This window comes from Hemitrygon akajei, chromosome 1, assembly GCF_048418815.1.
Source record: "Hemitrygon akajei chromosome 1, sHemAka1.3, whole genome shotgun sequence".
NCBI lineage: Eukaryota > Metazoa > Chordata > Chondrichthyes > Myliobatiformes > Dasyatidae > Hemitrygon > Hemitrygon akajei.
In genome coordinates this window covers 192,488,130-192,505,738 of record NC_133124.1, presented here as the reverse complement: position 1 = coordinate 192,505,738, position 17,609 = coordinate 192,488,130, and the positions used below count along the sequence as shown (strand labels likewise).

At 43.6% G+C, this 17,609-nt stretch overlaps 1 protein-coding gene across 2 annotated transcripts in view; it reads right to left on the bottom strand.

Moving 5' to 3' along the window:
- Positions 1-3,098: 3,098 nt before the first annotated feature.
- The window catches only part of LOC140734335 (disintegrin and metalloproteinase domain-containing protein 9-like), a 150,719-nt gene continuing 136,208 nt past the window's right edge, over positions 3,099-17,609 (bottom strand). The window contains exons 19-23 of one of the 2 annotated variants that reach the window (XM_073058150.1): positions 15,910-16,042; positions 14,663-14,717; positions 12,292-12,315; positions 7,633-7,697; positions 3,099-4,926 (exon numbers count right to left, since the gene is read on the bottom strand). In XM_073058150.1, the coding sequence (XP_072914251.1) occupies positions 4,869-4,926; positions 7,633-7,697; positions 12,292-12,315; positions 14,663-14,717; positions 15,910-16,042 (335 nt within the window). In that variant the 3' untranslated portion in view covers positions 3,099-4,868. The remainder of the gene's footprint in view (positions 4,927-7,632; positions 7,698-12,291; positions 12,316-14,662; positions 14,718-15,909; positions 16,043-17,609) is intronic. The other variant, XM_073058160.1, reaches the window with a different exon arrangement.

Below are 17,609 nucleotides of genomic sequence, written 5' to 3'. Positions count from 1 at the left end.
GCTAGTTCTGGATCCACAAAGCAATGTCCCCTTGGATCCCATGCCTCCTTACTTTCTCAATAAGCCTTGCATGGGGTACCTTATCAAATGCCTTGCTAAAATCCAATACACGACATTTACTGCTCTACCTTCGGCAATATGTTTAGTCACATCCTCAAAAAATTCAATCAGGCTCGTAAGGCATGACCTGCCTTTGACAAAGCTATGCTGACTATTCCTAATCATATTATGCCCCTCCAAATGTTCATAAATCTTGCCTCTCAGGATTTTCTCCATCAACTTACCAACACTGAAGTAAGACTCACTGGCCTGTAATTTCCTGGGCTATCCCTACTCCTTTTCTTGAATAAGGGAACAACATATGCAACCCTCCAATCCTCATTGATGATGCAAAGATCATTACCAGAGGCTCAGCAATCTCCTTCCTCGCTTCCCACAGTAGCCTGGGGTACATTTCATCCAGTCCCAGTGACTTATCCAACTTGATGCTTTCCAAAAGCTCCAGCACATCCTCTTTTTTGATAACTACGTTCTCAAGCTTTTCAGTCCACTGCAAGTCATCCCTACAATCGCCAAGATCCTTTTCCATAGTGAATACTGAAGCAAAGTATTCATTAAGTACCTCCACTATTTCCTCCAGTTCCATACACACTTTTCCATTGTCACGCTTGATTGGTCCTATTCTCTCATGTCTTCTCCTCTTGCTCTTCACATACCTGTAGAATGCCTTGGGGCTTTCCTTAATCCTGTCCGCCAAAGCCTTCTCAAGGCCCCTTCTGGCTCTCCTAATTTCATTCTTAAGCTCCTTCCTGCTAGCCTTATGATCTTCTAGCCAGCCTACCCCAAGGCTGTTGAGGGAAGTAGGAGTCAGAGGGCAGGCCCATAGAAAGGCAATCAAAGCACTTGCTAATGCTGCCGAAACGAGCAGTCACTGGCTGTGGCTGGAAAGAAGGGATGCTGTCTCGGCTGCCAAGTGACCATCTGGAGACACGCACCCAGGTCTAATCAGCCTGTGGTGGGCCTGCCTCGGCTGAGGGTGTCTCGTGATAAAAGGCAGAAACACCCAGTGACAGCAAGGTACACATCTGAAGATGCGTCGTAATGGTAGTAACATCATCTAGTGGTCATCTTTAAGAACTACTTCCACTCAAGTCAAGTGCAGTGCAGAAACTTTAGGGATTGTAACATCCAGTCCTGTTAATCAAACTCATATCATTACCTAGTTTTTTTTAAACCTTTCATAAGCTCTTCTTTTCTTCTTGGCTAGATTTACAACACCCTTTGTGCACCACGGATCTTATACCCTACCATCCTTTTCATGTCTCATTCAGAGTACCTACTCAGAACCCCACGGAAATATCCCTGAACGTTTGCCACGTTTCTTCAGCACATTTCCCTGAGAACATTTGTTTCCAATTTATGCTTCCAAGTTCCTGCCTGATAGCCTCATATTTCCCCTTACTCCAATTAAACATTTCCCTAACTTGTCTGTTCCTATCCCTCTCCAAAGTAGAGAGAATTGTGATCACTATCTCCAAAATGCTCTCCCACTGGGAGATCCAACACCTGACCAGCTTCATTTCCCAATACCAAATCAAGTACAGCCTCTCCTCTTGTAGGCTTATCCACATGTTGTGTTAAGAAACCTTCCTGAAACCACCTAACAAACTCCACCCCATCTAAACCCCTCACTCTAGAGAGATGCCAATCAATATTTGGGAAATTAAAATCTCCCACAACAACCCTGTTATTATCAATTTATTGGGCCCCTGCCCCTCCCTCTTCAGTCCTGATGAAGGTTCTCGGCCCGAAACGTTCTGTTTGTTTCCACAGATGCTGCCCGACCTGCTGAGTTCCTCCAGCATGTTGTACGTGTTGCTTTGACCACAGCATCTGCAGTGTACTTTGTGATTACAACCCTGTTATTATTACTCCTTTCCAGAATCTGTCTCCCTATCTGCTCCTCAATGTCCTTGTTACTATTGGGTGATCTATAAAAAACACCCAGTAGGGTTATTCACCCCCTCTTATTCCTAACTTCCACCACAGAGACTCCATAGACAACCTCTCCATGACTTCCTCCTTTTCTGCAGCTGTGACACTATCTCTGATCAGCAGAGCCACACCCCCACCTCTTTTGCCTCCCTCCCTATCCTTTCTGAAACATCTAAAGCCTGGCACTTGAAGTAGCCATTCCTGCCCCTGCACCATCCAAGTCTCTGTAACGGCCACAACATCATAGCTCCAAGTGCTGATCCACGCTCTAAGCTCATCCGCTTTATTCGTGATACTCCTCGCATTAAAATAGACACATCTCAAACCATCAGACTGAGCACAACCCTTCTCTATCACCTGCCTATCCTTCCTTTCGCAGTCTCCAAGCTTTCTCTATTTGTGAGACAACCTCCTTTTCCTCCGTCATTTCAGTTCAGTTCCCACCCTCATCAATTCTAGTTTAAACTCTCCCAATAGCCTTAGCAAATCTCCCCACCAGGATATTGATCCCCCTGGGATTCAAGTGCAACCCATCCTTTTTGTACAGGTCACACCTGCCCCAGAAGAGGTCCCAATAGTTCAGAAATCTAAATCCTTCCTAACTCCCTGTAGTCTTCTTTCAGGACCTCCTCCCGTTTCCTACTTATGTCATTGGTACCAACATGTACCACGACCTCTGGCTGTTCTCCTTCCCACTTCAAAATATCGTGGATGCGATCAGTATCATCCTGGCATCTGGGAGGCAAACTACCATCCGCGTTTCTTTCTTGCGTCCACAGAATCACCTGTCTGACCCCCTAACTATAGAACCCCCTATCACTGCTGCCATCCTCATCCTTTCCCTACCCTTCTGAGCCACAGGGCCAGACTCTGTGCCAGAGCCACAACTACTGTTACTTCCCCCAGGTTGGCCATACCCCCCCCCCCCCCCCAACAGTACTCAAAGAGGAATACTTATTATTAAGGGGGACAGCCACTGGAATAGTCGCTTCTCTGAAGACAGACTCTCTGAAATGGTAACACTGAGGAATTTAAAGTTGCTGACCCTCTCCACCCCCGATGAGAAAACACCCTAGCAGATCAGTTTAAATGAATACTTCATATTAGAAAAAAAATCATCTTTATTGCATCATTGTATTTTGTACAGATTAAATAAAAGCCATCTGTAATTTATGTATGCATAACTTCTTTACATCTCTTAAGAAAAAATTATCAGTATCTTTGAAAATGATATACAGTAATCATTGTAAATCAAAAAGTGCAAATATTCAAGTGAAAAAAGATAGAGGATATACAATGAGGGGCATCTCCGGGGGTATCTGCAGGGACCAGCAAGGCTGTCTCCGAAGATTCTACAAAACACTGTGACCTGGATTCCAAGCTCCAATTCACTCCAAGGATGTCACTTAAATTCATCTGTATAATAGATATGCATATATATATATATATATACGCATGAAATCTAAAAATAGATAATACACTTGTAAAAACACCCAAGCTTTTAGCTGCAGCATCCTGTTGTTCTCTGGAAGGTCACTGGTGGATCACACAGCCCATAGTTAAGGTACAGCCTTCATATCCTTACTACTGATACAAAATATAACCTGTTTCAGTACTCTGATGAACTTGCATGAAACTCAGATGACCCAAAGTACCCAAAAGACAAAGACCCAGAATATCTGGCCACCTTTGTAACTTCAATCTTGAACTCCAATAAGTCTTAATCTTAAAATGTCATGCTGATGTTAGCCTTTCTCTTAAAAACAGATCAACCCAATGCAATTTAGAATGTTGTTCATCTACCAATTAAATAATTAACCAAGATTATAAGTTTTCCTGTTCAAACTATGTTGCAGGAACCCAAAATTAGCAAAGTACTGGGCTAGTTTTCTGACCAATTTTGTCATTCTTTTACAAAAAAAAATATAGGTCAGTTTCAGAACAGCAGGCCAATTTAAATTTGTGAACGAAAGGACTTGGGGAAGTTACTTTATTATTTTTTTTTAATTACAGTAGTGTTAAAAGGTTTTACTTTAACATGGCTCAGAGCTGCACCAATATTAGTCTGGCAGCGCCTCAAGAAAGCAGCATTGATCGTTAAGGACCCTCACCATCCAAGACATAACCTCTTGTTATAAGAGACGGAGAGGAGGTACAGAAATCTAAAGACCCAAACTCAACGTATTAGGAACAGCTTCTTCCCCTCTATTGGATTTCTGAAAGGCCCACAAATCTCTGAACATTACCTCATTATTCCTCCTTGGCATTATTAATGTATTTTAGAGTATATTTTGTGTATTGCACTGTACTGCTGATGCACAACAATAAATTTCATGATACGTCATTGATGATAGTCCTGACTGCAGATACTGGAAATTTGAAGCAACACACACACACACACACAAAGTGTTGGAGGAACTCAGCATGTTTGGTAGCATCTATGGAGGGACATGATTAGTTAAAAGTTTCAGATTAGTCCTCAGTAGTAATGGATTATTCCCTTCCTGTTCTATTGGGCATTTGGGTATCTGATAGCTGGTGACCACTCGTGGCCAGTGCGTAGAAACATCAGGGTTTCTTCAAAGTAACTAAAGCGTACAACATAATCACTCCAGATAATCATGATTTTTTTTTATAAAAGAGACACGTAAGAGGTATTCAGTTGCAATGTTCCTTCAGAGACTGGGAACCGCAGACACTCCGTTTTCTTGAGAACTAGTGAAGCACATGTACAGTGCAGGAAAATCCTGCTGATCAGTCTGGCTCAGACAGAAGTCCGTTGACACTCAGGGAGCTTGTCGAGGTGGAGTATACTGAGCACTGATCATAGAACTATCTGGACTGAGTAGCTACGCTGCAAGTGTAATAATAAGCTAGACCCTCTGGGGTGGGTGAACAGGTCTTGAAGGCACAGGTCGAGCTGGTGCTGGCCTAGAATTTAATTAAAAAAAACACTTTCAGTAGGATAAAAACAAAGTTATCACAACACCCAGACTTAGTAATGGAATAACCCAGTAATTCAGCTTATTATCCTGATTAACAATATTATCCTGAATATCCCAGTTAACTTGTGTAGGTGGTGTTAATCTTTTGACCAAAAGCACCCATTCTTTCACTTTTCAAAGGCAAGCTCCTGTTCAAAGCTGAGGATCACAGAAACAATAACTTGAAGGGAAGTGATGCTTCTTTGGAAGTCCCAGAATAACAGACCTTCGCAAAATTTCACACAACATCCCAAATCTGTGAATCAAGATCCCAGAAGCGCACTGGGAAGGGGAGAAAGGTCGGCCATCCCACACTTCGAGTTCATGGTACTTTTCCTGCCTGATTCCCAAGCCCTGATGGGAATTTACACGCACGACGTAATAGTAGAATGTTCATGTTTGAAGGGAAAGCATGGGCCAGGTTTTATTGCATCTTTAGACAGAAGGAGCCCATCTGGCCCATCATCAAGCCCATGCCAATTCCTATTGATCCCACTCTCTTCAGCTCCCTCTCACACAAGCCCAGCAATTCTCCCTTTGGTGCATTTAGCCATGAGCTTACACTGGGACCAATGTAACACTGGGTAGCAAAAGAAAGAAGTAAAACTACGCCAGTACATTGCAACTTTCAAAACGCAAGATAAATCAGTGACAAGACAGGCTGACCTTTCTCCCCCAACATATTGATGCAATCATGAAGAGAGCATAGCAGCGACTTTACTTCGTTAGGATTTGAGGAGAATTGGTGAATGCACCAAAATAAACCAAACATCCCACCTTATTCACTCCGTCCATAACATCACGAATATTTGTGCTTGCAAGTGTGCCCCCACCACAGATAGAAGTGGAGCTGGAATCAGTGGGCTTTCCAGACAAATTCACATCCAACCTTTCACTATGTTTGCAGCTGAGCTTAAGCAGGTGCCAAGGACATGTCTGGAGTCTCGAAAGGTCATGGGGGATACAAGAGGGGTGGCACTGCAGCAGAGCCATTAGTGCAATGCTCCTACAGTGACCCGAGTTCAATTCCAGCCACCGTCTGTAAGGAATATTTACCTTCTTCCCGTGACTGCGTGGATTTCCTCCGGGCGCTCCTGTTTCTTCCCACAATCCAGTCACATACAGATGAGGCAGCTAATAGGTGACATAGATGTCATTGGGCAGCACAGGCTCTTTGGACTGTTGCTGCTCTGTACCGCTAAATAAAATAACTCAAGCTGATGACAATTTGAAAACGGAGCTCCCAGGTTTCCCCTTGTCCAGAGAGGCACCGGGTTTCCAATGACTGCTTTGGAAGGCCCATCCTGCCCCCTTTAACCCTCTTCTCAGGGCACGGCACAACATCAGAAGCTGTGAACTGATTCTCTGAGTACAGAATGGCAATAACAATATAAACTGCAAGCCTGCATCCAGAACACGACACACTTTGCCATGAAAATCCTGCGATAACTTGTACACACAAAAAAGCTTGCGGTGAAGCTTGTGGCAAGCGATGAAGTATTGGAGCTCGCGTGTTGGCCTCACCGATACATATTCCTCATCGGCAAATTATATCTGCTGTAGTCTTTTCCACCACTGCTTCAAAAAAAAGGGCTACATACTTCAGACAGAGAAGAGCAGAAGGATTTTCTCTTTGACAGATGCTCTTCCTCAAAGGGTTGAAGTAAATAGTCAGAAAACTGAGGAAGATTCATGATGAACTAGAGAATGAAATTCAGTACAGAAACAGGCCTCCTGGCTATTTGGCTCATCACTTACACACTGGCTTTATCTGCACTAATCTCATTTGTCTGTTTCTACACCTTGCTTATTTCAGTGCCTGAAGAGGCATTGTAATTACACTCTATTCCACTAACTCCTCTGGCGACATGTTCCAAGCATCAGCCACTTTGTGTAAAAACCATACATCCCAGATCCTGTTTAAAACTCCTTCCCCCCACCTTAAGACGAAGACCACTCGATAACCCCTCCCTCCTTATCAGAGGAAAGAAATTCCAACTATCTACCCTATCTCTGCCTCTCATTATCTTATATAGTTCTACCAGCTCATCCCTCGGCCTCTTTGGATGATGGGAAAATAAGGCAGGCCTAACCAGCGTTTGTCCCTAACTGCAGTCCTCCAAACCTAGTGAATCTCTGCAGTCTCCCGCACAGATAGGAATGTGGACCTGAGGAGAACATGGTCCCATTTGGTGTCTTGCTGTTCAGATCTCCTTCCTTGCCAGCAGTGCCCCAAGATCATGAAAGTGCCCCAACTGTGTCTGGCTAACCTGTCCTAGCTTTGTTCACGGATCTTATTCAGAACTGCTTCCCTCACACATGCTCTGTATCAGAGGGAGAGTGAGCTATGGCTGTCCCGCCAGCACAGCAGCTGACACCAGAAACAGGACGATAGGATTACTGAAGCGACAACCAGAGACAGAACACAAAAAGCAGGCCAATGGCTCTCATTTGTACTTCAGATGGCTTTTAGTGGGGAAACCTCCAAACAACACCAGCTAGCTTCTAGTCTGGCAGAACCCAGGCTCTAATGAACCAGGGGTTAGAAAGAAAAAGGGGGACAGGAAGCTGGAACTTGAAACCGACAAGTGACCAACTTTTAACACTGATGGGGGAATACTGTACACACATTTATAGTTAGGAAGGAACATACCTGGATGGTGTCAGCTGTGGTGGTCTGTTTACATATGTTGGCACTGTTGTCCTCGTTGGACCAACCTATTTAAAAAAAAATAAAAGCATGTAATTTGTAGAAACAGAAGAATGCCTCCCAGTAATTCATCCGCTGAAGAAGCTGATAAAATGGATTCTGTGGTATAGTACAGAATCAGAACTGAAAGCAACTAAGCAAGCACGCCATGTGGCAAGTGGAGATGACAATATTGTAAAGTATTTTATTTATTTTCACACAAATGCCAAACAGATTTTCTGCAACATTCGAGGAGATCTCAGGGGTGAGTTTTCCCCACACTGAGGTTGACGAATCTGACAGAGGAGGAGGAGGAGGGACAAGTAGAAATACAACATTCAGAGTCGGTCACAAACTTGACTCAGTTTCTTTTTGAGTAAATTAAGAAGCTGATTGATAAGAGCAGGGCAGCGAATGTTGCTTACATGGATTTTAGTAAGGCTTTTGACAAAGTATTGCACGGTAGGCTCATGTATGCGATCCACACTGACTTGGTAGCAATGCAGAAAGGCGCTGGAGGAACTCAGCTGGTCAGGGGAGGGAAATGGAGGATTAATGAAGGTCAAGACCCTTCACCAGGGCTGGAAAGAAAGGAGGAGATAGCCAATGTTAAAAGGCAAAGGGAAACAGAGCTGGTGGGTGAGAGGTGGATCCAGCTGAGGAGTGTGATAGACAAGCTGGGGGAGGGAGGATGACAGTGGGAATGGTGTAAAAAGCTGGGAGGTGGCATGTGGCAGTGAAAAGGGGCTGAAGGTGGAATCTTATTGGAGAGGACAGTGGAGCACGTAATAATGGGAAGGAGGCTGGGAGGGGAGATCAGCTGCAATAGCTGCAGAGGAGAGGGGGTTTATGAGGGTGGTGGGATGAAGACAAAAAAGGGGGTGGAGGGGTTGGTTATTGAAAGTTACAGAAATCGATGATGACTTGGTAGTTTGGACTCAGATTGGCTTGCCACAGAAGACAGAATAGAGGCAGAGGAGTGTTTTTCATGCTGGATGTTTGGAGATATGTGGTATTCTGCAGCAATCACTGCAGGGACATATATGGATGACAACGTAGATAGCTGCACTAGGAAGTTTGCAGATGACACAAGGATTGGTGGTGTTGTGGACAGTGAAGGTGGTTGTCAAAAGCCACACCAAGATGTAGATGAGTTATAGATATGGGCAGAGAAATGGCAGATAGAGTTTTATTTGGGCAAGTGGAAGATGATGCATTCTGGAGGGTCAAATCCAAGGGGAAATCATACATAAAATGGCAGGCACAAAATGCTGGTGGAACACAGCAGGCCAGGCAGCATCTATAAGGAGAAGCACTGTCGACGTTTCGGGCCGAGACACTTTGTCAGGACTAACTGAAAGGAAAGATAGTAAGAGATTTGAAAGTAGTGGGGGGAGGGGGAAATGCAAAATGATAGGAGAAGACCGGAGGGGGTGGGATGAAGTTAAGAGCTGGAAAGGTGATTGGCGAAAGTGATACCGAGCCTCCAACCTGATGGCATGAACATTGACTTCTCTAACTTCTGTTAATGCCCCTCCTCCCCTTCTTACCCCATCCTTGACATAATTAGTTGTTTGTTTGTTTGTTTGTTTTTTTCTCTCTCTCTCTGCCCATCACTCTGCCTGTTCTCCATCTCCCTCTGGTGCTTCCCCCCCCCCCCCCCACCCCTTTCTTTCTCCCGAGGCCTCCCGTCCCATGATCCTTTCCCTTCTCCAGCTCTGTATCACTTTTGCCAATCACCTTTCCAGCTCTTAGCTTCATCCCACCCCCTCCGGTCTTCTCTTATCATTTCGCATTTCCCCCTCCCCCCACTACTTTCAAATCTCTTACTATCTTTCCTTTTAGTTAGTCCTGACGAAGGGTCTCGGCCCAAAACGTCGACAGTGCTTCTCCTTATAGATGCTGTCTGGCCTGCTGTGTTCCACCAGCATTTTGTGTGTGTTGTTTGAATTTCCAGCATCTGCAGATTTCCTCGTGTTTGCTCATAAAATGGCAGGCCCTGAACAGCACTGATGTACAGAGGGATCTTTTGGCCCAGATCCATAGCCCACTGAAAGTGCCATTACAACGACACTAGTCTTTATTAGTTGGACCATTGAGTACAAGAGTCAGATGAAGCTATATAAAACTTTGGTTGGGCTGTGCTTGCAGTATCATGTGCATATCTGATCTCTCCCCCGCTCCATTTCAGGAAGAACGTGGAGGCTTTGGAGAGGGTACAGAAGAGTTTTGCCAGGATGCTGCCTGGATTAGACAGTCTGAGATACAGAGGTTGGACTAGCATTCTCTGTAGCATCAGAGGCCAATGGAAGTTTATAACACTGAGAAACATAGATAAGTTAGACAGTCAGAAACTCTGTGCCATGCTAGAAATGTCAAGTACTAGAGGACATGCATTTAAGGCAAGAGGGGCAAAGTTCAAAGGAGGAAATGTGCAGGCAAGTTTTTCCTCTTCCACAGGGGGTGTTGGGTCCATGGAATGGGCTGATAGGGGAAGCAGACACAATACTGGCGGTGACGGCAGTGGTTAAGAGGCTTTGAGATTGATAGACGAGTATGCAGGGAGGAGAGGGATCATGTGCAGGCAGAAAAGATTAACTTGGCATCATGCTCAGCAGAGACATGGAGTGAAGGGCCTGTTCCTGTGTCGTTCCCTTCTATATTCTTTGTTCCATGAAAAGGCATTTGAACAGAGACTCGGGGAGGAAAGGAACAGAAGGATACAGCATCACAAGTAAGTTGGGATCATGGTCAGCATGGAGGAGGTAGGACATAGCAGACAACTTGCTGTACATTTCCACACTCCTATTGAAACCTGAAACTGAAGATTCCTCTGTTCTGTCACACTCCCGAGTTAATTTTTAAAAATTAGTGATTTCCATCAGAATGAAGGTGGATATAGATTACCAGATTTGTTGATGACCCCATAATTGGTGGCATAGTTTGTACAGTGAAGAGAGTTGCTACAATGGGATATAGATAAACTAGGGAAGTGGACCAGGGAATGGCGGGTGGAAGTTAACTCAGACAAGTGCTAAAGTGATGTATTTTGTGAAGTTCAACCAAGCCAGAAAATACACTGAAACAATTTGCCTGGGGAGTGCCTTTGAGCAGTGAGAACTTGGAGTATGAGTTCCTTGAAGGCAGCAACACGGGGAGTCAAGATGGTAAAGACACAGCAAGCAACGACACTGAGCTCAAGAGATGGTCATCATCTTACACAACATTTCTTCAATCCCAATCTCCAGTGCACATTTGCCCTGTGAGTGAGTACATTGTACATTTCTCCTAGTGTGTAGGAGAGCTTAAGATTTGTCAGGAGAATTAATGCATTGACTTGGCTTGAGACAACCACCTCTGATGTCTTAAGCCAATCAGAGAATATAGAAAACTTCCCTCCCTGTTACCCTGCAATTTATTCTCCTTCAGTTTCTTTCATCACTTCTCCTCGACAAGCCGATCACCCAGATAGGAGCACACCCAAACCTACCCTCAAGTCTGCACTAACCCCAGAGGAGATAAAAACATTTCATATACTGTTTTAAGCATCATCAACACATCAATTATCGGCAGGGAGGCAGCCATTAACTTATCTTTGCAGATTAATTCAGCTATGCATCAGACAACAGCAAATCACAGTCTCATTAATCATCCACCAACAAATCACATTTAAATAGGTTTAAACAGGAAGACAACTAAGCCTAGGCGTTTATTCCCTGTCAGTAGTTATAATCACACTATGCAGTACGTTGTACTCAGACAACAATGCTTAGTTCCATTGTATACAGTGTTTAGTACTTGCAGCCAGGGATAAAGGTCAGTCTAGGGCAGATTTTAGCCCCTTTAACAATCTGAAGCCATGGTGGGTAACAGTTACAGTAACAGCAGGACACAATTCATCCTGAAGTCAATACAAGTTTCCATCTTTCCAAAGGTATTTACTTCCTTTTGCCTCTACAATGCAGCAAAATGTAGATGCTGTTACTGTGAATGTTAAACTCATGGTCAGTTACAAGCATGCAAAGTTAATTCAAAACTGCAAAACAGACAAAAAAACTGCAGGTGATGGAAATCTGAAATAAAAACAGAAAATGCTGGATATGCTCATCAGGCCAGGCAGAAACAGTTGTGGCGAATGGTCACTGACCCTAAACATAATTTCTGATTCTCCTTCCAGAGCTGTTGACCGTATCGAACATCTTCTGTTTTTATTTCAGATTTAAATATTTCCTAAAAAACACAAAGTTCTCCGAATTCATGCATCTCGGCTGGAGTAGGCAGGGGCACGTTAACAAATTATTATTTCCAAAGTTTAGCAAGCCTGCGTTGTGAACAAGTGTCACAAGACGCTTAGATTTTTTAAAAATTGGTTTGGTCTTCACAGTGACATTGACAGTGATCTTTTCACATATATGGCTCGCTTATTGTGCTTTACATCAAATAAAGCTTACTTTCAGTCCAGCCGATTTTAAGGTGAATTTCTGCACAGAACAGAGGAACTTTGTGTGCTTGTATTTCATGAAATCCCCACCTTTCTCATCAAACACTTTACAAAAGCAGAGGGTCAGAACACCAACTCTAAGAAATTCCCAAAAGGTCTCCCTGAGGATTAAGACAACTTACCTCTTGGGCTGGTATTAATTGGACCTGGTATTTTAAAAATAAAACATATTATTGCTGCATCTAAAAGATAAAAGACAGAAGTCCTAAACTATCTAATGCTCGGTGTTGGCAGGTTCCAACTCGGAACTCACTTCGACCCTCACAACTAGTAGTGGAGAGAAGTCTTGAGCGGTCATACTTTGTTAAACCATACATTTCAGCAGATTGTAAGCACTAGACTTCATGGCAATAAATGAGCAGGAAAAACAGGTCGAGGATGAGAGGATTCTCGAGGAATAAACAGTACAGCACAGGAACAGGCCCTTTGAGCGATTGTGCCACCTTGATTCGCCAGATTTTAGAGAGGGCAGGTGTAGAGATTTAATAGCAGGTCTTTCTGGGAAAGGTTACAGGCTTCACAGAATGGCACGGTTCACAAGTCAAAAGGGAGAACCTAAGATGCTTACCGGGAAATTCCATCTTCTCGTTCAAACATTGGAGATGCTCTTCTGCATTGTCAAATGGGCACTTGCAAAGAAGGTGGGAAGGATCAGGAGAGGAGGCCATTCAGCCTCTTGTGCTTACTCCTCCATTTAGTAAGAACAGGGCTGATCTTCTAGCCCGGTGACACTTCCTTGCTCTAATTCCATATTCCTCCATTCAGTTCAAATCAAAAGATCTGCTGCTATGTTGAGTACACGCACAGGCCAAGACTCTACTGCCCTCTGGGTTACAGAATTTTTAAAAATTCACCAATCTCTTAGTGAAGAAATTCTTTTATCTCTGTCCTGAATGGCTGACCTCCAGGTTCAATCTGTGACCCCAGGTTCCAGGCAACCCAGTTCAAGGAAACATCATCTCAGTGTCTTCCCCATTAAAAATTTTCTAAGTTTCTGCAAGTTTAATTCTTCTTGTACTAAACCATAAAGAGTCTAGGTCCACAAAAATCCTGATGGAAGTTCTCCAACCTGAACTGTCCCTTTTCACAGATATTGCCAGATGTGATGAGCATCTGAAAGTGCTGCAAAGTACAAACCTAATCTGCTCTCTGTCTGAGAAATTAAACTGATGAACCTTTACTGCTCTCCCTCAAGTATATCCTTCCTTGGAGAATGACAGTATTCCAGGTGCAGTCCAGTATAATTGCAGTGTGGGGAGGTTTTACCTTTGTATAGGTGGCAGGGTGGGGGCATAAGGCACTTCTCTCCTCCGCTAGCCTGCAACCTACTTAGACCCACCCCAACCCCCACCGATCAGTCACATGAAGCCACGGGAGCAAGTGGGGAATGGTCGTATGAGCAGCCGGTGGACATCACAAGTCCTGGTTATGCGACCACTGATGCCAGGCAACTTCTGAAGTATCGACGGAGGCTGGGTTCACCCATCTTGTAAAGACACTGCCCAGAAGGCAGCAATGGCAAACCACTTCTGTCGAAAAATTTGCCAGGCACAATCGTGGTCATGGATCGTCTACGTCATATGATACAATGTATAATGAATGAACTGTTCGGATCCACTTGAACTGAAGCCAATATAGTTTACCTTCCCAATGGCTTGCTGCTAACCTTGATGTTAACTTCCAGCCATTCAAGTACAAGGACAGCTAGATCTTTCTGGACACCAACAACGCTCCCGCTGGCCATTTTGAATTTACTCCACTGACTTTCCTCATCATATATCCCACCTGCTGGTTCCTAACCCACTTACCTGTATCCACTGCGGCCCCATTCTCCTCACAACCCACATTTACGGTCAGCATACGTGAATATGTTACAGTCGATCCTTTCAGCTGAGTCACTAATTCTGATTGTGAGCATTCAGAGCCCCAGCACTTGATCCCGGTAGCACACACTGGCCATAGCCTCCCTACCTGAAAATGACTCACTTATTCCTCCCTCTGCCCTGGGTCCAAGCCAACAGTCTAAGCCAACATCGGGGTCCCAGCGCCTCGAGCCCTAATCAACTTGAACCAAAACAGACTTTTTTATTTGTTCCAATTGTGTTTTTTTTCTCGTAAAAATTGTTTACGTTCTTCTTGAGAATGCTGCTTATATGATGCGAATTGTGATTTTGCTGTAAGTGTGTTTTTTGTTGCACCTATGCTTACATGTACTTGTGCAGTTGACAATAAACTCAATTTTGACTTTGGCAAGGGCCTTCTCCTCGACTCCCCTTCAATCCTTCTATCTGCAGCCACCTCTACTGAGGGAGAGTGCCCTGTTGCTCTTGCAACTAGACAAAGAGACAGGTGGAAAATTCATGTTAGCAAGACATCACCAAGATCTTGCTACAAAACACATGGTTTCTAAGGACAGTGTTAAAAATTATCCTTGCCATTTCCCAACAACACCAGAACAGATGGAGGAGTGACTGCAAGGCCACTTTCACTCACCCCTTCCTTTGGCAAGTTATTCGGGGCTCTTCTTGGCCCTGCTGTGCTTTCAGACCTAAAGCAGATGCATTAGGAGAGGCAAAACAACATAATTAATTTCTATTGGTAATTCAATTTTCATAAAAATGGCCTAGTTAATCTCAACAGCTTTCAATATCCAATTATCAGAATGATAGGAAGTTGGATTGTATTTTGATACAAGAACATCCAGAGAGATACAACTATGTAACAAAGGTTGACTAATGTGAATGTATATAGCAACCCCAGTCCATCAAAGCATTTTAAGGTGACCTACTATTGAAGAACAATATCCTTCTGATTGATTGGTGAACAAAATACGGAGAAAGGTCCAAGAAACTGGGGGGAAAGTGTCCGTTAATCCATTTAGTTTTCTACCAATTATCAGATTACAGCACTTGGTTAATTAAGGAATATCGAAAAAATTCCTTCTTTGCTTTCAACAGGAAACTGGACAGAACTATGTGATTTAACAACTCATCTGAAAGTTAACGCTATTGACCAGCGTAGCATCCTCGACATACAACTGCTTAATGGCTGCGTGCCAGCTGGCTGCATGTGTTTCACTGCCAAGCAACAAGGCGGTCAAGAAACTAGGAGAAACACGGTTTTTTTTTCCCCCACATTGTCAAACAAAAATAAATTGAATAATTGCAGTTCAGAATGCTTGAACTCTACTTGTCATCGACAGCTTTTGCAGTCAAGTCAGAAGGTCACAGGTTACAATACAACTCTGAGATCTGAATCCACAACCCTGACGGTACAGTGCAGAACTGAGTGGAGTAGCATTGCTAGATGCATTCATTTTCTTGCGGGTGAGATATTAAACTGAAATCCTCTTTGTACTCCCAACATCCCATCAATAAAAGCAGGTCCCATTGCCACAACAGCACTGCTGTTTATGGGATCTGGCTGGGGGGGGGGGGGGGGGGGGGATAAAATTGAAAGTCATATTTCATAGCATAGAACTGGAACTCAAAGTACCTCCATAACCTAGAGTTCTGTATGAGAAAATACCTTCACTTTTACTGAGCTTCTACTTCAGATTAACTAAAGTTATGCACTGAAGTGAAAATTGGTAAGGAAGTTTTCAAATCAAACATAAAAAATTTATCACTTACACAGGTGCAATTCAAAACTGTAGCAATTTTAAGCACTGCCTGTAAACACTTTCTCTTTTACTTTGGCTTTTCAAAATTTCTTCTTGAAATAAAGAGCAAAACATTTACTTGTGCCTTCGTGTTCGAAAGAGTCTTCGTTTCAGCTCATTCCTTTTGATAAACATGTACACGAGCACAATAACCAGTGGAGCCACCAGCAGAAAGAAAATCAGTAATCCATCCCGTAGCGACGTGTCCTTATCTGGAAAAGGTGAGAGAGAGGAGAGCATCACTCATGATCGGAATTGGCCAGAAGCCCTTGATGAAGGCAGCAGTGCACTCAGGGAGTGCTGTTTAAGTGCAAATATTCAGCAATTTGGAATCATCTTGGCACAATTTGCCTTTGTAAACCAACTTGATTCTTGGGTGAGCGCTCAAAGAACACAGGAACAAGTTCTTGAACCACAATGCCTGCACGTGCTCTACACTGTATTGGGTACACCCGCTCTTAATACAAATGTCTAATTAGCCAGTCATGTGGCTGCAACTCAATGCATAAAAGCATGCTGACGTGATCAAGAGGTTCAGTTGTTCTAACTAAACATCAGTGATCTAAGTGACTTTGACTGTGGAATGATTGTTGATACCAGACAGGGTGGTTTGAGTATCTCAGAAACAGCTGACTTCCCAGGATTTTCACACACAGCAGTTTCTACAATTTACAGAGAGAACGGTGTGAGAAACAAAAAACATCCAGTGAGTGGCAGTTCTGTGGGTTAAAATGCCTTGTTAATGAGGGAGGTTCAAGCTGACAGTAGCTCAAATAAACACACAACAGTGGGGTGCAGAAGAGAACCTGATTGTACAAAACATTGAATCTTGAAGTGGATGGGTTACAGCAGCAGAAGACCATGAACATACACTCGGTGGCCAGAGAATTAGGTAGCCACTGAATGTATATTGTTTCATTCTTTGCCTGTTCACGTGTCTGTCTAAATACCTCTTAATCATTCCTATTGTATCTGCATCCACCATGCCCCCAGCAACACCTTCCGGGCACCTAGCACTTTCTGTGTTAAAAACAAATATACCTTGTACATCTTCATCCATTTCAGCTTAAACCTACACTCCCTAATATTTGACATTCCAACTTGGGGGAAATGGCTCTGACCACAAGAGGAAGCATGTGGCAGCTTTGGAGAAGGTACAGGAGAGGTTCATCACGTTGTTGCCTGGATTAGAGGGGATTAGCTATAAGGAGAGGTTGGATAAACTTGTACAGTTTTCTTTGGAGTCTCGGAGGCTGAGAAGTGACCTGAGAGGAGTAACCCAACATGAAAAACACTCATTCTGTCGCAATGAGGATTCCTATAAATAGAGATGTCTCACAGACACCATCTATGTCATCTTGTGGGCTCCAAGTTGTAAAATGAGAGAAATTTACGGAGGAGGCCAGTTGGCCCATTCTATTCATGCTAGCCAAAGCTATGGCCAGTTTCCAGCTCTTGTACCCAAAAAGAGCTCCTTAAATGCACTGAAGTTTCAGCCTCCACCATCAGTGTGTGATGTCTAGACTATCATACTTGAATGAAACTGTATCTTCCAATTCTGCTAATCATGTCAAACGTAGGCCACCTTGCCACTGACGTCAGTGTGATAGGTCCTATCTAACCTTCTCACTGTTGACATACAGTAACATTAGAACTTTACCAAGAGTGCCACAATACCTTTACTCTCGTAATTTACCTCTGTATGATCTTGCAACTTATTGTCTACCTGCACCGCACCTTCTTGCAGCAGTTATTTTTTATTTTATTTTATTTTATTTG